General features: G+C 47.2%; 1 protein-coding gene and 2 long non-coding RNA genes across 42 annotated transcripts in view; 2 read left to right on the top strand and 1 right to left on the bottom strand.

Moving 5' to 3' along the window:
* The window catches only part of LOC119872613, a 45,179-nt gene extending 42,061 nt beyond the window's left edge, over positions 1-3,118 (top strand). For all 5 annotated transcript variants that reach the window (XR_005362632.1, XR_005362633.1, XR_005362636.1 and 2 more), the window contains one exon: positions 2,773-3,118. This is a non-coding gene — a long non-coding RNA (uncharacterized LOC119872613). The remainder of the gene's footprint in view (positions 1-2,772) is intronic.
* LOC119872612 overlaps positions 1-4,967 on the bottom strand; it is an 85,995-nt gene extending 81,028 nt beyond the window's left edge. For 35 of the 36 annotated variants that reach the window (XR_005362671.1, XR_005362669.1, XR_005362645.1 and 32 more), the window contains exons 1-3: positions 4,745-4,967; positions 3,467-3,513; positions 2,782-2,851 (exon numbers count right to left, since the gene is read on the bottom strand). This is a non-coding gene — a long non-coding RNA (uncharacterized LOC119872612). The remainder of the gene's footprint in view (positions 1-2,781; positions 2,852-3,466; positions 3,514-4,744) is intronic. The other variant, XR_005362665.1, reaches the window with a different exon arrangement.
* A 10-nt stretch (positions 4,968-4,977) lies between these two features.
* Positions 4,978-10,639, top strand: LOC119872647. The gene is made up of 4 exons (XM_038541819.1): positions 4,978-5,057; positions 5,116-5,914; positions 7,534-7,632; positions 8,122-10,639. The coding sequence occupies exons 1-4, from the start codon at positions 4,978-4,980 to the stop codon at positions 8,161-8,163; spliced, it is 1,020 nt and encodes a 339-aa protein (XP_038397747.1). The 3' UTR covers positions 8,164-10,639.
* The last annotated feature ends 12,932 nt before the right edge of the window (positions 10,640-23,571 follow it).

Genomic DNA, 23,571 nt, shown 5'->3' with positions numbered 1-23,571 from the left:
TAACCTTCCATAATAACTGTAAACTTTTATATAAGGCTTACTATTCTCTAGGCACCATTCTAAATGCTTTACATACATTACATAATTTGATCCTCACAAATCTATAACTGTTTCTGTAGTCCTATGGGATAGATACTACTGTAATCTTCATTTATAGAAGAAAAATCCAAGGCACTAAGAGTTTAAATACTTTGCTCAGAATCATCCAGCTACAAAAGGACACAGGTGGGATCTGAACCTAGGCTAACCTAGTTCTGAATTTAGGCTAACCTAACTCCCAAGTCTGCACTCTTAGCAACTACACCATCGTATGACTTCACATTGGTGGTTCATTCATTTCATCCAACACGTGTTGTTTGCAAGGTGCTAGAAAGTCAATGGTGAGCAAGGTAAACACTATCCCTGCCCTCACAGGTTTGTCCTCATGACTGATGCATATAATAGCCAAATGCTAATGGTTGTTGCTGTCCTACATCACTCTGGTCATACCAAATTATCATAAACCTCCAGGTAAGTCACTGCCAAATTGTCAAGGACTAGGCTTTTCATTAGAAAGATAAGATTCAATACTCATTCATTGATTTACTCATTTACTGGGGGTACACTTATTATTCACCAAATGCTGGTTCGAAGTATGTTGAGAGAAAAGGGATGCACAAGAATGTACCCATGTGCTAAGGACGGGCAGGGTGTTTGGGGAGCATAGAGAATACTCCAGCTGGGGTGGGTTAAGGAGGAGGGATGCTGTGAGGAAAGGCTCCTCATCCTCCTTTGCTGTCCATCTGTAGAGGAATATATAAACAATTGGTGTATCACTTTTTTCTTTTTCTGTAGGACCCACAGAATAATGCCTAGGAAACTTTTACTCAAAGCCCCTCTCAGGTGTGGCTCTCCCCTGTACAGACCACTTAGCTATTATATTTTCTAATCACTCTGTACTCCTCATCCACATAACTTGGGATGACCATTTACAAGCATAGCTAAGCAAAGAGCCATGTGACTCTAAATTTCATTTAAAAAGTTGTTGTGATATAGAAATTAGAAGTTATGAAAGATCATCTCGGGCTATGGTACCCTACCCATATCCACTGCCCTCACAACCTTGTGGGGTGGGGTTTTCAGCAGCCAGCACCTACAGTTCTTTTCCTGAAGGCATTCACTGGCCTCCAGAATGAACCCTGTTCACTCAGAGAAGAAGTCAAAGTGCCACGGGATCCAGTCCTGAGAGCAGCGCTTGTATCCTACTGGATACAGGGGACATCCATAAGTGCATTTTCTACACAGGTTCCCACATTTCCACAGCAAAATACAGTCCAAGGCACCACTGTGGGAACTACTTTGTCCTTTGTCAGCCACCTTTGCTTTCTGGCTTGCTTGCTTACTTAGAGCTCTTATAGGTGCTTCCTGGGTACCATCCCAAAAAAGCTTATTGCACTTGAATCTTTGTCCTGAAGATTATTCTGGGGTGCTCAAACGAAAGGCAAAGTCTGAGAATGCTCTCACAGAGGCTTGAAGGAGTCTGGGTACTGTACCCATCAGGTCCTTCTCATCCACATGTGCATCACAGACATAGCTGTTTACAGAAGATCTTCATGCAGAAAGCATCATGTCCTTTCTAGAGCAGTGACCAAGAAGCCCAAATGTGCAGATATTCCTTTTAGAATCTTTCATTCTCAATTACTCCCACCACTACTTGGCCTTCCCATTTGTTAATTCATTTTATTCCAGATGCATTGTTTTGAGAGTCCATTGTGTGTCCTTCATGCTGGGTCATGAAGGAGCCCAGCAGATTTGCTTTCAGCACCTCTGGTTAAAACATCTTGTGGGGCAAGGATTTTTTTTTATCACAATAGGAATCTCTCCTTAAAGTTACTTTCTCCGACATGCCAGCAGTCTGCAGATGTGTTTCTCCTATATGTCTCCATATCTTCTATGATGGGGAAAAATTGTGCTGGGTTTAGAGAGAGACATCATAACATTCCAGCACACATTGATATATATATATATATATATATATATATATATATATAGCCATATATATAGCTAATATATATATATATATTAGCCAGAACATCATCAGTCTGGCAAAGAGATGAGATGTACTGTGCTAGTAAATCAAGAAAGAAGGCAAATATCTGAAGATAGGAATGTCTGAAAGGTGGCAGGTGGAGGTAAAGTTTACACAGAATAAGAGGGAAATTGACAAAGAGGGGCAGGGAAGGAGAGAGACAAGCAAGGGGTAAGACCAAAAGAAGAAAAATTCAAACATGTTTTTTGCTGGCTTTACTGCTCTGCATTTGATGTCTGTGCTTCGAAAACAAAAGAAAAAGAGGAAAAAACATTGATGATCCAACAGCCTCCAACGCTACAGTAGACAGCATGCCCAATACTCCATACAGGGCTTCTGAGTCATTCTTACAGAACTTCAACTGCTCCAATAATTACTGCCCTAATAGTTTTCCTATGATTTTTGATTCTCATCACATTCCACACAAACTGACAGTGTCAAAATCAGTCTGTTTTAGACTCTGGGTTTATTAAGTGGCTGCTTGAGGTTTTCTTAAAAAATGGGAGGTAGCCAAGACTGGCATTTGGGCTCTATCTTACAATTGCATTATTTTACATATTTTCCTACACTTTCTTTCTTTTCTTTTTTCCCTCAGGGCTGGAAAATGACAAAATGAGTTTTATCTCCCTACCTCTTTGAATACTATTTAACCAAAAAAGTGAATTGCAGCAAAGTAAAATGCTTTCTTGTTTTCAAATTTGCAGGCATCCTACCATCCAGGGAAGTCAATTTCATCAGCCTGATGGGAAAACACCGCGTCCTTTTGAAATGGAATCGTCCTCTCTGAAACCAAAGTTCCACAGAAGCAAATTATCAGCTGTGCTGGTGCTGCTGCTGGATTAAAGATGAGGATCCTATCTTGTGTTTCTGCCACCCCCTCATCATTTCTAAGCCACTGACACACAGAGGCGGCCTGATTTGCTTCTCATCTGAGTCTCTTCAAGGGTGGGAGAGTAATGGCCGGGAACATAAAGTGCACACAGCCTCTGCACTTCTGTAAAAGGAGCATCCAGCCCAGGGCCTGGAATAAATTTTGTTCTGTGGAAATCACCCCGGGATATTAAATGTCCTCAAAGAGCAGATGGGAGCCCTGCCTCTCTGAGGTCTGGTTCCAAAGACCTGTCCCCATGCACCAGCAGCAGCAGCAGGGTGAGCTCTGAAGCAGGGAAGGCAGGAAAGGCCAAGTTGACTTTGCTTCTGTTCCAGTCTGAGGTTTTGGCTCCAACTCACTCAGAAGGGAAGGAAGCAGCCTTGGGGGTGGGGGTGGGGTGGAGTGAGGTGGGGGTGGGGGGGGGGCGAGGAGAAATGGTTCTATTCATAGCTCTACTGCTGGTGTGGCTGCCCCTGTCACTCACAGCAACTCCGTTCCCATCTGCGAAATGGGGCAAGGATGCTGACCTCAGATGATGATCCAGGTTTAACTGGTACTTGCAGAGCTTTGAATTCTAGAACAAAAGGTATAATCTGAACATAACGCATGTACCTATTTCTCCCCCACTGCTGCCGGCACTCTGTTCTTCCTCGCCATAGACTATTCTCTATGATTTTGTTCAGAAACTGTTGCTGCTCCCCAGATAACACCCTCACCACCGAGCCTCTGGCTTCCCATGCCGTGCAATGGGTGGCTGTCCTAATGGCATGGTATTAGTGGTATTTTTTTGCTAATTAGTGGTAATTTTTGCTCATCACTTCAATGAAAACTTTAAAACACACACCACAGCAGCGATTTCCCAAAAACACTGGGAAACTTTCCGCTTTAGAATGAATGCAAAAGACCTCTTGCATTTTGTTTCAACCCAACAGCAACGTAGGCCTGCTGGTCCTTTCACCTTTGTGAGGAACCCAGGGCCGGACGGGCAGGACGCCGTGTGCTGGGGTGTCAGCAGCGCTTGGAGTTTGGGAGGATGGGAGGTTGCCAGTTATTCGGGACCACAGAGCCCGGAGGCTGACAAAGGGAAAGTCAGTAATAGTCTCTTTACTATTACCTCGCATGCACTGCCTCCCCGAATATCTTATTATTGCTTCCGCTGTTTTTAGACCTAGTTTACAGGGATCCCTGGGTGGCGCAGCGGTTTGGCGCCTGCCTTTGGCCCAGGGCGCGATCCTGGAGACCCGGGATCGAATCCCACGTCGGGCTCCCGGTGCATGGAGCCTGCTTCTCCCTCTGCCTGTGTCTCTGCCTCTCTGTCTCTCTCTGTAACTATCATAAACAAATAAAAATTAAAAAAAAAAAAAAAGACCTAGTTTACGGATGCGGTTAACGCTGTATCTGAATGTGAAGGGGATTCCTATCCTTGTTAAGATCCTGACCACTTGGGGAGAACTGCTTAGGCTTCTCTTCTCTCTGCAAGAAAGACATCTGGTGGATGGCAAGGGACTTCCCTCTCCCCTGGACTCCTGGAGCGTGCCGGACCGCGTTCCCTCAAACACTGCACGCCCGTTAAGGCTGGCCCAGGAGGCTCATCATCCCAGGCTGCCGCTTCGGGGCAAAGTACGGGGAGCCCTACTGGAGCTGATTCAGCCCGCAAAAACAAGGGGAGAGCGGCTGAGACAAAACTGAGAGGGGGCCTGTGCGCGTGGGGCCACCACGGAGCACCAGCTGTGTGCCCACGCGGGCCCGGACCGGCGGGTCTCTGCTTCCAATGGTGACTAGCGGTGGGCGGCAGCTGCACTCACCGTGGGGCTCTCGGTCACACGGGCGGGGGCTGCGGCGCCGGATCCTGAGGCCGCTGAGCCACCCTCTGGGCCACGGCGGTCCCTCCGTTGGGTGGTGTGGCAGGAAGAGGCGCTCACCCAGCGCTCAGAAGCCCCACCGGCCGCTCCCAGCGGCCTCGGTAACAACGGTTCACGCGGCCACGAGAACAGCGAAGGACGCCCATGCGTGCGTGCGTGCGTGCGCGTGCGTGCGCATGCGTGCGTGCGTGTGCGTGCGCATGCGTGCGTGCGGGGGACTTTTTCAGAACTCTTCCCCGCCCTTCAGAGCGCGTGCGTGCGTGCGCATGCGTGCGTGCGGGGGACTTTTTCAGAATTCTTACCCCGCCCTTTAGAGCGTGCGTGTGCGTGCGTGTACGTGCGTGTGCGTGCGGGCGCCCGTGCGTGCGGGGGGATGTTTCGGCCGCTCTCTTGCGGGCCCTCCGGAGCCTCAGATGCTGTGGTTCGTCCGTCCTTGCCCCGTGGCGCGACGTCCTCGAAGCCAGCCGGGCCGTTTCCCCGCAGGTCGGTTCTGCCCTTTTCCGCCTGGAGAAGGCCCGCGGCTCACGTGCCAGCGGCCCGACCAGAGCAGCGCCGCCAGCGGAGCCCTTCCGTTCCCTTGGCTCCGGCCCGTCCAGGAAATGGCCGGGTCGTCTGGGTCTGTGCACCCGCGCCGTTCTCCGCTCCGACTGCCGCCGCCGCGCCGCAGGCCGCCGTGCTCGGCTACCGGGATCGGGATCGCTGCTGCAGGCCTCGCCTGGCGCCTCGCCTCCGTTCTCACCGAGCACAGTGACATGTAACGTCGCACCACCTTCCCCGGGGCTCTGCTGCTTTCAAACAAGTGTCAGGCTGTGTGACGTGGACTCGGAAGACCCTGGTGGGCCGATTGCGCTCGCTCACCCTTGGAGCTCCAGACACCTGGCTCTGTCGAATCGCTTGCAGTTCCTGAAACCACCCCTGTCCCTTACGGGGCATCTGCAGATACTAATTTTCCTTTCCAGAACAATCTTCCCCGCTCTACGCCTACTTCGAATTCAGCCTTCAACTTGTGGCCCAGATGCCCCTTCTTTCAAGTTCTTTCTGCACAGAGATCGCGCAGGATACCTTTGCACTCTACTGCTGGTACAGTGCTTAGCCAGCAATCCTGAGCCAGAGGTACAATCAGTCCAGGGATTGTAGAGAGACGGAGGGACGTCCTGCCATGGGAACTTTCCCTCCAGCCTTCCCACAGCCGGCCCCCTCCCCCTTCCTGAAAGGACCTGAGTAGTCCTTGTTCATAAGTCAGCACCTCCCATTTTACAGCACAGAAAAGCAAACTCCTATTGTGCTGCGCTGTCCTGGCCCATTTACCCGCAAATCCCCGTCCCGGCCCGGGTGATGTGCTTCTTGAGGGAAGCAGACACTGCATTTTGTTCATTTATTTCATTCCCAGCATAGAGTACAATTTCAATCGCCTAGCAGCATTTCGATATTTGTTCTGAACCCAGGTCAATGGTTTTCTTTTTTTTTTTTTTTTAATATATATATTTTTTAAAATTTTTATTTATTTATGATAGTCACAGAGAGAGAAAGAGAGGCAGAGACACAGGCAGAGAGAGAAGCAGGCTCCATGCACCGGGAGCCCGACGTGGGATTCGATCCCGGGTCGCCAGGATCGCGCCCTGGGCCAAAGGCAGGCGCCAAACCGCTGCGCCACCCACGGATCCCAGGTCAATGGTTTTCAACTGTACTATGCTTTCCCTTCCTCCATTTTTCCTACTTGCCTTTCAACTCTATACTTTGCTGCTCAAGCCGATTCATCTACATAGGCTCACAGCTTTATACCCTATGCAAATCTTGGTTCATCTTACTCAACTAAAAAAAAAAAAGAAAGAAAATAGGAGCTAGGCAGCAGCAACAATGGTGATTGGCACCACTTAGGGAGCACCTGCTGTATGCCAGGCACTGTCCTAAGCTTACATGTGCTATTTCATTTAATTCTCACCACAGTCCTGTGGAGGAGGCACTGTTCATGTCCACATTCCAAAAATAAGGTAACCGAGGTACAGAGGAGGGGTGTTTCTTCAATATTAGAAAGTGATAGAGCCAGCATGCAAGCCCAGGGAAGACTGACTTCATTTTTATTTTTTTTTAAAGATTATTTATTCATGAGAGACACACAGAGAGAGGCAGAGACACTGGCAGAGGGAGAAGCAGGTCTCCCTGCAGGGAGCCTGATGCAAGACTGGATCCAGGACTCCAGAGTCACGCCCTGGGCCGAAGGCGGGCGCTAAACTGCTGAACCACGCAGGGATCCCCAGGAAGACTGACTTTAAAATCCAGCCTTTGAATCAACATGTTTTGTAGTGTTGAAGAATTGAAATATGATACTATGAATGCTTTCTCCTGAGAATTTTCTCCAGTGTGGATGAAATAGTCCCACTAAATTTGTATTATTAACAAGGCATAGGAGTGACTGAATTTCAAGGATCCTTTCCTTTCAGGGGAAATGATCACTTTCCTCTGAGAATCTGGAATGAAGAGGCCAGTTACATGTTCTGAATAAAGGCTTTCTGGGTCCTTTCAGGACTAGGGGGGGTTGGCTGTGGTGAAAAGGTTTTTGAGAGACATCTTCCTTTTTTTAGGATGTCCCTCCCTATTTCTAGCCAAAAACCCTTTTGATGGACTTTACCACTAGTTCAGGAGTGCAATGCGAGCACTGCAAGCATTGACTATTGAGTGTGAAGATTAAAAGTGAGAACTTAACTTCTGTTTACCACCAAATGTGTTGGCAGGGAAAATCCTTGGCTCGAAGAGTTGTGCATACGTTGGGGCCTGAGATGATACCCAGAGGAAAACTGCCTGAAATCCTCAGGGACCAGGCTGCACAGAGGGTGGGTGCAGTGATCCCCATGGGAAGCTGGAGAAGATGCTACAGGGAGTCCAGTCTTCTGGCTACCATTGTCCACATCTCAACTATATCCATTTGAGTATAGAAAGGCTTTGAGAGGATGGAGCCATTCCATGCGTGGCTTTTTTTTTTTTTTTTTTTTTTAAGATTTTATTTATTCATGAGAGACACAGAGAATGAGAGGTAGAGACACAGGCAGAGAGAGAAGCAGTCTCCATGCAGGGAGCCTGATGTGGGACTTGATCCCAGAACTCCTGAGCCAAAGGCAGACGCTCAGCTGCTGAGCCACCCAGGCATCCCCATGCATGGCTTTCCCCAAGGAGTTGACTAGGCCTGTTCCCTGCCCATCTTACTAAATGCTAGAAGCCTTGCTCAGAGATATCCTGCCTCCTCTGACAATCCCTTCACTAATACCAGGCCTCCTAGGAGCAAATCTGCTTCTCTCTCTTACCCCTCTTCCTACCTTTCTTAGGTTCTCAGAGACAAAAGATGTAAGAAAAGGGAGAAGCAATAAGGGTTCTACAGAAGCCACAGTCTTCTGCCTGTTTTCAAGGTTCAGCTCTATCTGCTCCCAAGGTAAGTAACCACTCTGACTCAATGGAGGAAGGATTAAAAGCCTTGATTAAAGCTTTAAGATTTTAACCAGTGGGCCAGGCTCAAATAGAAACACTAGGCTGATCTCTGATGCTTTAATGCCAAAATGTTGGGCCAACATTTCTACCAGGAAAAAATGGCTTCCAGATGAGGCATCTGGCAGTTGAGCCCATAGGAGCATATGTGTTTACTGTGTCCAGATAAGTCAACACTTTGACTGAGCACCTACCCTGTGCCCAGAACTGGACGGAGTCAACTCTGAGCGTCTGGCAGCAGCCCTGCATATATTTGCTTTTGCCTTATGACGGCAGAACAACAGAAGGCAAGAGAAGGCAGTTATGTTGTGGAGACAGAGTTTGAAAGAGTTCTTCTGGTGTGTACACTCTTCCAGCTCATTGGCAAAGTTGCTTCCTTCAATATATTATTTATTGCAAGTCTTACTCCTGCCCTAGGTGAGGCTAACAGAACAATGCAAATGGGCATCATGGAACCCTAGAAAGGAGAGATCAAAATTAGGCAGCCCCTGGACATAGGGCTGGCAGAGACTTTTTTATTTTTTAATTGGCAACACACATTGCCTAGTTGCTGGTCAATGTTAAGTATATACCCACGTTTGTCCATAACAGCCCTTTGAAGTATTATTATTATTGTCCCCATTTGATGGCTGTAGAAAGGTTAGAGAGGTTAAGTAAGCAACCCAAGGTGATGCCAATGTGAATTTTATTCAGCTAATGATATGGGCCGAATTCACTTGCCAATATTTACAAATTTGGAGATTTACACAAAAGTCCAGATTATGGTGTTTCTTTAAAAACTGGAAGATCTGATAATACTGGGTGCTATGGTAAGCAAAACTAAGCTGTAAAATGTAAACATTTATTAGTGAGCATGCATAAAAACTCATACCTGTTTTGCAAATTCTGCAAAGTTCCCACTCTTTTCTCAGCAGACGCCAGGAAGACAAAAATGACACAGTGTCCTAACCACAGATTCAACTCTCTTTCTGGTGAGATTAGGCAAGATTAGAATTCCATAAATTATGAGCCAAAGAATCAAATGGAGCTCCAGACCAAAGATATTCCTCTCAAGTTTTTGGGCTTCTGGGCTTGTAAGATTCTCAAATCCCATTCATGCAAGGACAGAAGAGCATGCATAAAATTTACTCGTTGCATCCATAAGAAATTATGTCTAAAGATCAGGGTAACTGTATAACTTATTGTCTAAATTAGGACTCTTGCAGTTGTTTAAGTGGTTGTCTGTTTCTCAGTTTATTGAAACTTGTCTTCAAATCCATCCTTCACTGCTAGCTCTGCTATAATATAGGTGAACCTATATTCTGAATATTTCTCCTTCGTCAACTGGAATGTGGTGATGCTTTGTCAATATAGAACACTGGAGGAACACTAGAGGAGGAAGATGCACTCCTCTCCATGATTTTGCATGTAGAGTTTCTCTAGAAGCTGAGTCTGGTGGCACATGGTGTGGCCAGTGATGCCCAGTGGACAGCAACTTCCTGCAAGGAGCCCCGTGAGCAGCTTTGCAGCTGAGTGCCATCAGGGAGTTACCTCTATAACTGTTATAACCTCTATAACATGACTTCCCTAAAGAATCCCTTCCCAGCTTGTAGCAAAGTTTTGAGGCACAGCACCTCCTGAAGGACAATTTCCCCCAGCACTTTAGAAGGTGGAATTCCAGCAAGTTCCACTGACCTGGTACTATAGTGATTGATTTCTCAGACAGCCAGTAAACCACAGGCACATCCTCTCCTCCACCGAGGCCTGGAACCCAAGCCTGGGAGGTGAGGGGCTGTGTCTCTCACCTGGATGGTATATTTCAGCCTTAGGGTCAGGGCTGTACCTTACATCTGCAATTTTGTATTTTTCTGGAATTTCCCTTAACTCTCATCAATTTCCCATTGTGCCAGTCTCCTGTGACGAGTTGTTTATATTAAAGTTTCACTGTACAAATTACTGTGTGCTTTCTGTTTTGATGGGATCCTGACTGATAAACAGTTGGAACTTAGAGTGGTCTCAGGAGATAGAGTGGCACAGATGGGACGTGGGGATTGGTTTGGTGGTACCCTTTGATTTGAGCGTGCTGCCGAGCTCCTTAGCAGTGGGAGATGAGATGCTAGTAAGCCATGGTGCAGTGCAATCACAATTAGTCAAGCTAGTACCTGTGGTAGATTATGATGAAGTGCCAATTAAGCATGTGCCTTGGGAGCCCAAGTGGCTGCTATACTTGGCCCTTATAGTAAGAGTGATGACTGTAAGATCTGTGGTGTGAGATGGATGGATCCTTCTGAGTGCATTTGAGCATGGAAAGAAAGAAAATGACAAGCTCAGGGCCCTTGGCTTTCAGCACAAGTCACATGGTCTGAGAGATGGGAGCTTCTATGAGAGCCCTAAAAGAATCTGATTTCTGGTTGTAATAGGGCTCACGTTGCTAAAAATTAAACACAAAATTTAATTGCATTGGTTGCTGAATTACAACAGTTCTATTCACAATCTCATCAAGTTTCTCATGTGAAAGCCAGAGCATTGGTTGAGGGAGAGCTACATTCCCGAGACAGAAGGGGAACACCTGGTGGGAAGGTTTGTCCCCTGACACTGGCATCGAAGTCTTACCAGTAGAAGTGGGGCTTTGCCCTCCAGTTTCCAGGGATACTAGATTTTTTGCTTGAAAACTCTGTAATAACCTCACCCAAGGGACAGATGTCCTGAAAAGTGATGCCTGTTCTCTGCAAGACCCTCCATAACCACCACATGGTGCCACTGGACCCATATCTCAGCATCCTGCAGGGGTATAGGCACACTCTGTGGCCTGGGGAGAAATAGCTGATATGCCAAGAGGATTGCAAGACTTTTCTAACAGGGAAACACATGTGGGGCTGCATTCCAAGGGTGTTAGACTAGACAGGGAGGCATATAATAGAAAAGTTCATTGCTATTGGTACACTTACTGGTTTTTGGATTTCACATGTCGGCTCCTGCCTTTGGAGGTGGCTGTAACAATGAACTTGCTTGGTTAACTGAACTTGGGACTTGATAGTGGCCTGTATTTCATGAAGTTGAGAGGCCAGACGCTCCCTGGCATAAGATAGAGGAGAGAATCCAAGGACTTAGGGAGCTGGATTTATCATGTGTGACCTGCACAGGGGCCTAGCCCCACAACTACCATCAGAAGGCCAGGAAGATAATGCCTTCCCTAAGGTATTGAGAAGGATGAGGCGAGTGCGTCTACCCAAAGCTCTGGGGTTATTCTCTTTTACAGGCCAGATATGACCCTAGGGGATTCAGTCATGCAAATGGGCTCTCCGATTTCCATGGTGCCCATGGGATCCTGAAGTGGCAGGGAACGTGCACTATTTAGATGCACTGTGTGCAGTTATGAGAACATCAGATGTAAACCAGCAACACCAGGAGGTAGAGTCACCCTATTAATGAACCGTGTAGTGCAGATTCAGAGAGCATGTCTGGAATGTAGACCTTTGGTTAGGGCCTTTCAAATGGTAACTAACCACCCCTGGAGTATGGATTTCTAATTTGAAGGATGCTGCAAATGTTAACTAACTGCACCTAGGCATAGATTAAAATTGAATTGTATACACATACGTATCACAAAGAATGTGCTGAAGTATTTCGGAGTAAATTATAAGCAATATAACCAACACCCTTTCTCACATGATCACAATCACTGCGGCTGAGTGCCTACCACTCTGGTAGGTGGGATATGTGGCTCCACTTCACCACAGTCCCTGCCACCCCCTAGAATCTCCCCGCAATAGTTGCCATTGCCATTTGTCAGCATGTTTGCGCTGTCATCTCTTCCCTAGATGTGTTAAAAAAGGAAAGTGGGATATATGTTGTACTACCTCTCCATCAAAAGAAGGAAAATGAAAAATAAACCTCTATTTCAAGAAAAGTTGGAGAGAGTATAGTTGTTATTTGTACAAAATATGTCAATGCAGTTAATGTGCAAAGCAAAGTGAATGCGTTTGGAAAGACACAAGTTTAGACACTGCGGTGGATTGTTTTTCCAAAGATGGCTGCGATGGCCTTGTCTCCCCATATGTTTTTCTGTAACGTGACCAGTCACCCCTCAACAACAAGTGAGGTTTACAGATGAGGAAATCCAGGTGAAAAATCTTGCTGTGAGGCCACCCAGATTATCTACAGCACAATCTTGTCCTAGACTCGGTTTTTCTGATCCCAGTACAACGTTCACAGAAAAGTCAAAGCAAGCTGAGGAAAAGGGGTCTTGGAAGGTAGTTGTCTTCATGGAAGACATTGGACGTAAAGACCAGAAGTTCAGGGATCCCTGGGTGGCGCAGCGGTTTAGCGCCTGCCTTTGGCCCAGGGCGTGATCCTGGAGACCCGGGATCGAATCCCACGTCGGGCTCCCGGTGCATGGAGCCTGCTTCTCCCTCTGCCTGTGTCTCTGCCTCTCTCTCTCTCTCTCTCTCTCTCTATCATAAATAAATAAAAATTAAAAAAAAAAAGTTCAGTTACAAGAATGCAGGCACTAAGAAACAAAGGTATCTGAGTTGATCTTGGTGATTTGCCTGACTAACAAAATGTGGAAGTCACATTCTGGGACTTTGATTCAGGTCAACCCATGGAAACAGAGGAGAGAATAATAAACTGTTGCCTTAAGCCCTTAAGCCTGGGGTGTGGTTTGTTATATGGTAATTGATAACCAAAATAGACTCCTTATGAAATAAAGCTTATTTTCTGCTTATTATTACATTTCTGCCTGGGACTAGATAGGCAAGGGAGTTTGAGACCTTTCACTTTAGAGTTTTGTCATGGTCGGACAATGATTTCCCATACCTGTCTCAACTAGCATCATCTATCACGAATATTCATGATGCAAAAACACATATTCAGCTGGCTTCTGTTGAGCAAATGTTTCTGTTTTTGTTTTTGTTTTTCCTAGGGGAAGAAGAATAATCTCCTGATCATTCTCCAGCTGACAGATAGGTTCCTGGGCCCTTCAGGTGCCCCTAATGACAGGAATGCAATTGATATGGGAATAGTGGTTAATCCATTTTTTACTGTAACAACTGGATTGGCTTCAAGAGGTTAAATGATGCTGTTTCATGATGGGCCACAGCGGCCTCTCTGTGGCTATACATGGTGGGATGGAATCTAGGCCTGTCACTCAGGCAATGACCTCAGGGGCCCCACTAGGAGCTAACATGCCAGCCTCCTAACAGCCCTGCATCCTCTCTCACCTCTCCTGACTTTGTTCCTTTCCCTTACTCTGTGCTCTTGCATTTGACCTCCTTGTCTTCACCTCCAATGGTTCCTTTCCAATCTGACTGCCAATTCCATCTCTCTCCCCCTCCCTTCAACAGCTCGCCCACACCGACCAGGGACCACCCTGGAAACAGCTTCCAAGAGCCCCCGTTGATCGACTTTTCCATGGGCACAGTGCTGTGAGTCAGGACTGGGCCTGGGATCAGGATAAGCTGGGTGGCCTCGGACCCAGACATTTCACCTCCTTCTCATTTGGAGAAATGAAGGACTGCTCTCATTCCTGGACTGCTTCTCATGCCACATTCTCACTCCCACATTTGTCTCCCTCATTCTGCTTTCTTGGCCTGGCTCCACAGGCTCTGCGCTCCTCTCACACGCCTGAGGGCTGCTCCAGCCCTTCCTAGGCCAGGCGGGCTGTTTTGCCGATGTATCAGGATGAGGCTGGGCCACGAATATATTTTATCCCTCTCTTCTCAACATATTATGTTGCACTTTGACCTTAACTGTTTCAGAAATCCCAGTGAATGTCTGCAAAGATGAAACCCAAGCTGGTTGCAATTTTGTTATTTCAGGAAAGCAATTGCTTCATCTATCACTTAGCTCAGTTCCACACTAATCAGATCAGGATCACATAATAACCTTTCTCATAACGCGACAAAATAGTTGAGTTCAAATAATGCCTTTACCAAGCCTTGAATCCATTGTTCCAAACAATTAAACAGCATTCCTATCAGAGAAGGCCATCTTTTTCCTGCCCGGGGCCAGCGGGCCCGACTTTGGGAGAGACACACACAGACGGGAAGCCACTCCTCTTCCTCTTCCTCCACCTGGCCTTGGGGCCAGGACCTGGCTCCGGAAAAGGCCCCGGTGGCCCTAGCTGCTCTGGCCCCTTTGCTCGGCAGGCCCAGGGGTGAGCCTGGAGCTGCCGTGTCGCTTGAGGTCTTGCCTCTGCACAGAATCCGGTCACTGAGAGGGAGGCCTCCCACTCGGGCGTTTATCTCCTTCTCCCCCACCCCCGAGAGCAGGCCCTGCCGGCACAGCTCCCCGGTGCTATCAGCATTCTGCTTCTGCCCCTGCAGATAGGCTGGGAACAACTTCTGAATATAAAGACTTTAAACAATGAACAGCGTTTGAGATAGAATTAGGGCTAAGTCCTGAGCAAACAGCTGGATGAAATATGTCTTTATCTGTGACTGTCTCTAATTTAAACAACCCATAAGATGTTTGTTCTAAATGCTGGCCCTATCTGGCTGCGCCTGTCTTTACGAATCCTCCCCCCAACCCCCACCCCACACCACCACCACCCCCGCTGCTGGGAGAAAATGATGTTTTTTTCCCTAAAAGTCTATGACTGTTCCTTGTTGTCAGGACGCTATTCTCCCCCAGAGGCGGCGCTGGGTTGGCATTCTGGGGGTCTCTGCTGCGCCCCACTCAAGGCTGCCCTGCCAGTAGCTAGCAGGCATTTCCGGGGTGGCACAGTGTGGGGTACCCGGCTTCACCCCCTGCCACCAGTCACGAGGATCTGTGGCTTGGCCCTGTCTTTCCAGGCCTTCCTGATCTCAGATATCTGTTCAGCTTTAATGGAATCCTTTGCAGAGTTGGCCAGGGAGCAAATTACAGGGAGAAAGTGGTGGGTGTGATATTTACAAGTCACTAATGAGGCACATGAGGGAGCCAGGTGGAAAGCCCTAGAAGGGGAAGCTTAGAAAAGGGAGGCCCGATGCACGGACGGGGGCTGGGAGCACAGCCCTGGGCAGATGCACACTTGACGCTCAAGTTTCTGTCTGAAGCAGGCTGGAGGACCCCTGAGAAGGAGGAGGAGTGCTCTCTGAGGGTGTGAGATTCCCTGCGCCCCTCCACTCTCCTCCCCTCCCTCCACACCAAGACAGTCCCAGGGTTCTCCTCCCACCTAGTGCTCCCTTGTGTCTCTGCATAAAAGGAGAAGGTGTGCCTGCACCGGGGTGTCTGTGTGCCACAACCTGTCATCTTCACCGGCTCGCTGTAGACTCCTAGATCACCACCTCTCTACAGAGCTGTGCTCGCAGCCGTCCTGCACTCCCCCCCCCCCCCCCCCAGTGGAAGCCTTGCCCAAAGGCTGTCCGAAGACTCCACAACAGGGCCAGGAGCCCTGCACAACCAGGGACGAGGCCGGCCCGCAGGGTGGTACGATGGCCTCACAGGCCTCCTTTCTCACCTGCCGCTCATGGACTTGTTTCCAAATCCCATCTTCTCTGTAGGACTGGTGTGTGAAGAATCCTGACAGGCAGCCCATGGCCTCCCCTCAGCAGGGTGTCTGAGGCTTGCAAACTTCTCTGGGGGTTGTTTCCCAGAGAGATAAAAGGACCCAGCTATAGTCCACTTCTTCATCTTTTTTCCCCCCCAGATTCAGAAATATTTCAGGGAAACGGAGTTTGACTGGTGGCAGAGCAGAACAAGTGCATAAATATAAGGGACCTAAGATGTCAGGGCTGTAAATACGCCAAGTGCCCTTTCACGCTGCTGACTTACGGGCTTTCCTGTCTGCCTGTCATGGTAACTCAGCTACACTTCATGAGCAAGCCATACAAAGCAGCTATTTTGTAGGAATAGGTGCTTGGCTCTATACAAATGGCTGTAATTATCAAGTGCTGATCACAATATAGTGGTGCAGCACGAATATTCAAGTTCCATTCAGAGAGCACCCTGAAAATCGTCACATTGCTAATTATAAATGTGCCTGCCAAGACCCCAGCTTCCTTCTATTCTTCTTACATCCTGCAGATGGCCAAACTTAGGAACTAATCACCAGATTCCCCTGGAATGGCAGCTGGTGGCTTGATAAGGCAGTGTTTGGGGTTTGGTCTGTGGCAGATTCTGTGAGACAGAGTCTATCATAGCATAGGTTCTATCTCTAAAGGGTCAGGATGCTGTGGAAGCACATCCCTGGGCCCCAGCATGGAGCCCCAGAGCAGAGCACTCCAGGTGGATAAACAGGCCACCCTTTCTGACCCCTGGGCATCCCTAGCTCTGCTAGATTTTGTCCCAAAGGACCTGTCCTTCTTTTAATGTGCCTCCCCAGAGTTGGGAGGGTGGCATAGAAAGTGCATCATTTCATCAGGGAAGAGGCAAAGTTGTATATAAGTGTGTAGACTCAGTCTAGAATAGTCTTTATTAAAAGTACAAGTAGTATTTCTTGACCTTTCAAGAAATATAGCAATTGACTCCATCCGATGCACATGGCAACAGCTCAGCCTCTGCTCTCCTCCCTGGGTATGGGGCATTGGTCATTGTGCCTCACAGCCCTGGGGCTCATAGGTGTTAATAGTTCTGGATTTCTTCTTCATTATTATTTTTAGTATGGCTGTAAATCTGCCTGGCTGTAAGTGTCCAGCAGAGAATCAAAATGAGAAAACATATTATATTATTGGTCCAGGTGTCTGGGAGCACTGGAAGGGATCAAGGGACTTGGAATCAAATATGTGCATCAGAGGCCATCAGCCCCTCCCCTGCTGTGTGACCTTGGGCAGGTCACTTCATCATTCTGGGCTCCAGCTCTTTCTTCCTACGAAATGAAGAATGTACCAGAAGCTTTTTTAGTCCTTGATATTTAATATTAAATCATGTAAGAGTTATTGGTTGTCCACCTGAGCTAGGCAATGTGCTGGTTGTTGAAGAATATTAAACCGCTGTCCTCACCCCTCTCCCTGCATGTCTGGGTACAGGCCAGGCCACGAGCAAACAGCTCCATCCCCCAGCACAGCAGAAGGGGAGATTGCCACCAGCTCCCCTCTCTGGGCAGGTCGTGCCCTTACAGTGACTCAGCGAGGCCTGGGGATAAAGGCCAAGGCGGGAGGACTCAGGGCCCTGTTTGCTGCAGAGCTCATGGGCTGGGCTGAGGCTTTGCAGGTGCTGAGTTACACTGGACCTCTCCCCGTCCCCAGTCCTGCTCTGCCCTTCCTGGCACAGATGCCTGTCCGCAATCCACATCTTGTCCTCCAAACTCCATCATAGTCTGCAGGCCCCAGAGACCCAACCACAGTGCAGCTGGAGAGCTCGTGTGAGGTCCTGGAGGCAACTAGGCAAGAAGCAAGTGGGGCCCTTTTCTTATTTCTCCACTGAGGTCATGGACGTGGAAGGGTTACATCCTGAGCACCTTTGGTCTTAGTTGGGGTGCAGGGGCTTTGTCAGGTGATATACAATGAGCAGGAGTAGGAGGTGGGGAGAGTAAAGTGCTGATGAAAGAAAGCCACATGGTGGCTGCTGTTGAGCTGCCCAACCCTGCGGGTAAGGGCTTGGTCTCCCAGAGATCCACTAAGGAACATACAGAGCATGCTACAAAGATTCTCCTTCTATTTCCTTCTTTCTACTCACTGACTCCCAACCTTGTCAGATAAAGGTTGCCTCCCCCTTCCACCTCCCTCCACGCTGCTGCTGGGCTGCCTTGTTTTCGGAGAAAGACCTGAGAATGGGGGAAGAGAGAGATGCAGTGGGCACTTGAAATGGCCCCACCAACAGCATCAAGAAGACTGTTGCCCACGGCAGTAGTTGAAAGAGATGGGGCCAAGAGCAGGGTGGCATGTGGCCCAGTGGAACAGACTGCATGCAGCCTGTTCACTCCTGCCCCAGTCTTGGGCTGCTACCATTCCCTGCTTGGGGACTACCCTGATCTCCCCAGGGGGTCCACAGATGGAAGACTGAGGCCAAGCTGGGCTGTGGAGAGGCTGTTCAGACACAGCATAGGGAGGGCAGTAGTGCCTTGCCCTGACCTGACAGCCTGGCACACAGTCCCAGGGCTGTGGCTCTTTGCTCGGGCTTAGGAGCCAAATGATGTGGCCTGGGTCCTAGCTTCACCATTTAGGAGCTAACATGCCATTTCTCTATCTGTGGAATGTGGATCGTCAAAGTGCCCACCCCAGAAGTTGGTCATGAGGTGCCCACGACATCAGGCGGGAAAGCACTTTGCAACAGGCCGCACAGGGAGACTGAGGCCAGGACTTGTTGGCCATTAGTGTGATGAGATCTTTAACTGAGTGTCTTTCTTGTCGTGGGAGTCTGAACACTGAGTGCTCAACCAAGCACAGCTGTGGGTATTTACTCCATTGTCCTTATAATAACCCCTGCCATAGCAAGCACAGGAATGCAGACATAAGAAGTAGCCCTTGAAGTATTTCCTTATCTTCCAGGGTGTAAAAGGGCAAAAGGAGCATTGTTGTAAAGAATAGACTGTGCCCTCCACACCTCCTGCTTCCTGGGCAAGGTCTGTTGCTAACTTGGAGCCTTTCTGAGGTCGCTTACATCTATAATTGCTTCAGGATAACTGTTTTAGTGCTTGCCCCCAAATCACCCTTTATGCTCCATGAAACAAAATGCTTTAAAGTCATTTTTCAGCAGCTTTGTTTTGTGTTTACTAAATTACTTATTCTACAATAAACCCGATGAGAGGCATGCTTCATTATTCTTGACTTGTGCCCTGGCAAAAGTATAATAATCGCAGATCCAAGCACATTTGGGCTGTCTCAATGTTTCATTCATCCTCTAACTCTCTCCCTCCCTGCCACATCTTTTGTTACCCTCGTCACTGGCACTCCCCCATCCTGTGGTCCATCCTGTTGCGCCTGGGCTCATTTGTGGGAAGAAACCTTCCCTGGTCTTGGTGGCTTTCATCAACTCTCTGAGGGATAGAAAATAGGGACAACATTAAAGTAAATGCTCCGGATGGTCCTCTGAGCACAGACCAGATAAACAGAGGTGCTCCTCAAAAACAAAAGCAAAACGGGCTAGCAAACACCACATTTGTAAGTACTAGTTTGTGAATATGCTCCATTTTGGAGGGGTGTGCTCAAAGTTGGTATCCACTCCGACGAGGTCATTTGTCACCGACTAAAAGCCAGATGTCTGGAATATTGGTCCTCTGTTAGGCGCTCAGCCTGTGGTGGCAGCTGCATACCTCCATTTAATCATGGAGCCTTGCAGCCTACCTTCTCCACACTCAGGATCCAGTTCTTGATGTATTATTAGGGCAGGTGAGGTAAATTGTGGGGGCAGGTAGTTTTCAAGGACAGCAATAGTCCCAGTTTCTCCTTAAATGATGACCAAGGATTGGGTTCCTGTCACTGTACACTCCATCATTATGGGACTCACACATAGGAAAGGGAGAAGAAAGCAAGGAAGATCATTCATGGGATGTTTTTGGCTACCCTGGAAGGCAAAGATACCGTTCTCACATTCCATCAGCCAGAACTCAGTCACATCCTCCCAATCCCACTGCGAGGTAGGCTAGGAAATGCCAGCACTCAGTGCTTGAGTGCCAGGACAAGGACACGGCAGGGGTGAGCATCCAGCTAGGCTCTGACACTCTGGACATGTCTTCAGGCCATCACTCTCCCAAAGAGTTAGCTAATGCTCTGCTCTGCAAAGATCTTGGGTAGTTTGCAAATTATGAATTTGTATTCAGAAGAGAGGGATGTCTGGGTGGCTCAGTGGTTGAGCATCTGCCTTTGGTTCAGGGCATGATCCAAAGGTCCTGGGATTGAGTTTCACCTTGGGGTCCCCACAGGGAGCCTGCTTCTCCCTCTGCCTGTGTCCCTGCCTCTCTGAATAAATAAATAAAATCTTTTTTTTTAAGAGCTAAGTGAAGCATTCAGTTTCATATAATTAATTTTTAAAAGGTAAACCTTCCTAGTTTTTCAACACTCAATTGAACCAGTCGAGATACAGAGGCAACGTTATAGCAATAACCTCCATGTCTTAGCAGCTTGAGACTCAAAGGTCCATTTCTCCCTCCAGATCCTGTGGTGATCTGGAAAATGATCCAAGACACCACCCTTTTTACAGCAGCTTCTCATGTTGAGCTGTTTTGATCTTTTATTTCCTTCTTCTCACCATAGGAATTTCGTCATGATTCTGGCTGCACAGGAAGAAAATGTGGGACATCGCACATTGAGTCCTGCGCACCTCTACTCATGAGTGACCCACACCACTTCTCCCATTTCAGTGCTCCAAGCAAAACCACGTGGCCCTACCTCAGTCAAGGAGGCAGGAAGTGGGATCTTCACAAAAGTCCAGGAAGGGAAGAGAAGAGAAAACCTCAGTGAGCACTAATAACCTCATCCACCCCTGTAGGTACTGAAGAAAGAGGCTCAGAAAAGCTCACTCAGCCCAATTTCAAATGGTCACTTATGCTGCTCCTTATTTCTTTTTAAAAAATATTTTATTTATTTATTCATGAGAGACACAGGAAAAGGCAGAGACACAGGCTGAGGGAGAAGCAGACTCCCTCTGGGGAGTCTGATGTGGGACTCCATCCTGGGACCTGGGGATCACAACCTGACCCAAAAAGCAGACACTCAACCACCAAGGTGTCCCACTGCTTCTTATTTCTATCATTAGTTTTTCAAAGTGTAGAAACTTGAGTGTCTTGGACCCTAAGATCCCTGTTGCTTTCTATCCACCCAGTACCTTCTTTCTATATTAGACCCTCTTATTTCAACTCCTGATGGCTCTGGTGGGATTGTGTGTCATGAGTCCTTGCCTTTGCCTTATTTAAATCAGGATAGGTTCAGTTTCTATAGGATTAGGACCTGATAGGAAAGGGCTTCAGCTGACAAGAGCCACTTTCTCAATTCCCCTCTGAGGTAAGGAAGCATGAAGACAAGAGGTGACAGGAAGCAATGTTAAATTAGACTCACACACACACATGCACAGACGCATGCACAGTGGGTGTGGAGGGTGTACTTTGCTGATATAGTTGGGACCCTGGATCCAAATACATCTGATGCCACCTACCCTTGGCCTTCAGAGTTACAAACCAAATAAAGCCCCAGTCCATACTGGTTTCCCTGGGTCTGGGTTTGAGTTGAATTTCCTTCACACACAAACAAACAAATCCTCATCATGTCTTCAGATATACAAATTTTTCCAAATAGTCTTCTGGAGAACTGCATCCCTGAAACCTGGCTGGAGGAGCAAGCAGGTGCACAGTTGTAACTATGAGAGAGAAGCTTGGCCCTTCTCCAGATGAAGAGAGACATGTAAGAATGGACACCATGTCCAGATCTTTGGCTAAGGGCTGGGATAGGGTTAGGAGTAGGAACACTAGATGTCATGGTTTGCCAGAGAGCCTGAAGCCATTTAGGGAGAGAAGGCTGGCAGGATGCACCCGACGTCTCAAGTCTGAGCAGTTATAGACAACTTCAGAAACTTGGAATCGGAACGATGATTTTCTGTGTCATCTCTGGCATGAGGCATAATATAGGATATTTCTCATGGAACTGAGTCTAAACCGCACATTATCCGTCCTTTAGTTTTTATTATAAATTTCCTAGTTAAAGTTTAAGAAACAAAAGAGGTCCTTTCTGAAGGTGAGTGTTAAGATTGCAAGCATACTCAGCTTCCAGACCTTCTGGATGCTTGGGCAGAGAAGTAGTCAGGTCTTATCTGTATGTGAACAGAACTCTTAAGGAGAATAAGCCCAGCAGAAAGGAAATGAGAAAATGAACAGATCTTTGGTATTTATCCTGCTCTAGGTCTCTGCTTTCTGCATATGTAATATGTTTAATCCTGTAAGATCCCGAAAGGAAGTTTACTTTTAAAATGAGGAGATGTAGTCTAAGAGAGCTAGCATGCCGCAAAGTGTGATGGGAGCAGACTTTCTCTGATTCCAACACCCTTGGACTTTTCAGAGAACAATGATGGTTGGGGTAAAGACACCCTCCCTTTCCCCACTCTGACCCACACTCTTGTTTACACAGTTCTGTTATACAAACTGAAACATGAAATAAAGCCTTTAATTTGTCATAAAAAACAAAACTCCTTTAGATTTTGAATGAGAGAAAGAGTCCAAAAATCAGAAAGGTTTGTGTTCTTGGTGACAGACTTCATATATTTCGTAACTTTGTGTCTGGTGGTGTCAAGTCATGAGGTCGAGGGCCAGATGCCAGCGTCCCTGAAGTAGGAGTAAAGTATGAATCAGCCTGGGAACTCCGCCGCAGCCCTGCTGGTAGGTAAACACTCAGCTGTATACAAACGAGGGAACAGTGATAAGGCTCTGTGCTTCCAGAAAAAAACAGTTTCCATTTCATTTTTACCTCTGTAATAGAGAATGAGGAGGAGATAATAGCAGATAAAGCAAAAGGGTAATATAATAGCAACAAAACCCACAGGCACAGAACAATATTTTGGAAAGCTAACATTGGAGAAGGTGTTTCCTCTCTTGAAATGCTCTGGAATCAAGGGGGTGGAAATGAAGGGTGGGCACTGAACTAGGCCTACTGGCTTTATAAATTTATAAAAAAAATTAATGTGGTAGATAAGTTTCAAGGACAGCAAGTTGAGTGGGAAGTCATATACAATGGAGTACTACACAACAGTGAAAATAATGAACTGGAGTTGCAAGTAGCTACATGGATGAATCTCAAAAACATAATGTTGAGTATAAAGGTTACACATTGTATTATAGTGTTTACATAAACTTAAAAAATAAAAATAAGCAAACAAGTTAGTTTTATATGCTTTTTAAAGGTACGTGCACATGTCAAACATGGGATCGATACCAAATCCAGGATTGCTGTTACCTCTGGGTGGGGAAGGGACCAGATATTTGGGATGATGAACAATACAGGGAGTTCCCGCTGTGTTTGTTATGTTCATTGGTTAACTGAAGAGGGGACAAATTGATATTTGCTGAACTTGTCTCTGCATGTTTTTGATGTCTGGAATATTCCCTAACAAATAAGACAAAGGTGGATAACAAAGATTATTTTAGCATAGGAGAGTAAAGGGCAAGGGATGGGTGGGGCTGAGGAAGGACTCTAAGATTCCCTTAGAATGGTCTGTCTAAAGTGTGGGGTTCTGCTGTACTACATATTTGGCTAAGAGTTAAAGACGGTGTAAATATGCCATTTGGAAATTGTTTTCGCTGATGAATCAAATACTTCACATGTCTTAACCTCTCACTTGATGCAAATATGCCAGTCACACAGCAGAAAGATCCCTTGTGGCTGACTCATTAGGGGAACTTGATCTGTTTTCTTTTCTAAGTCTTTTTATCTTGGCCAAATTATAAATATTTTAAATATCAAAGAAGAAGA

The sequence above is a fragment of the Canis lupus genome, chromosome 7 (assembly GCF_011100685.1).
Source record: "Canis lupus familiaris isolate Mischka breed German Shepherd chromosome 7, alternate assembly UU_Cfam_GSD_1.0, whole genome shotgun sequence".
In the NCBI taxonomy this organism is placed as follows: Eukaryota; Metazoa; Chordata; class Mammalia; order Carnivora; family Canidae; genus Canis; species Canis lupus.
The sequence above is the reverse complement of the archived record's forward strand: the minus strand, read 5'-3'. Positions and strand labels throughout refer to the sequence as shown.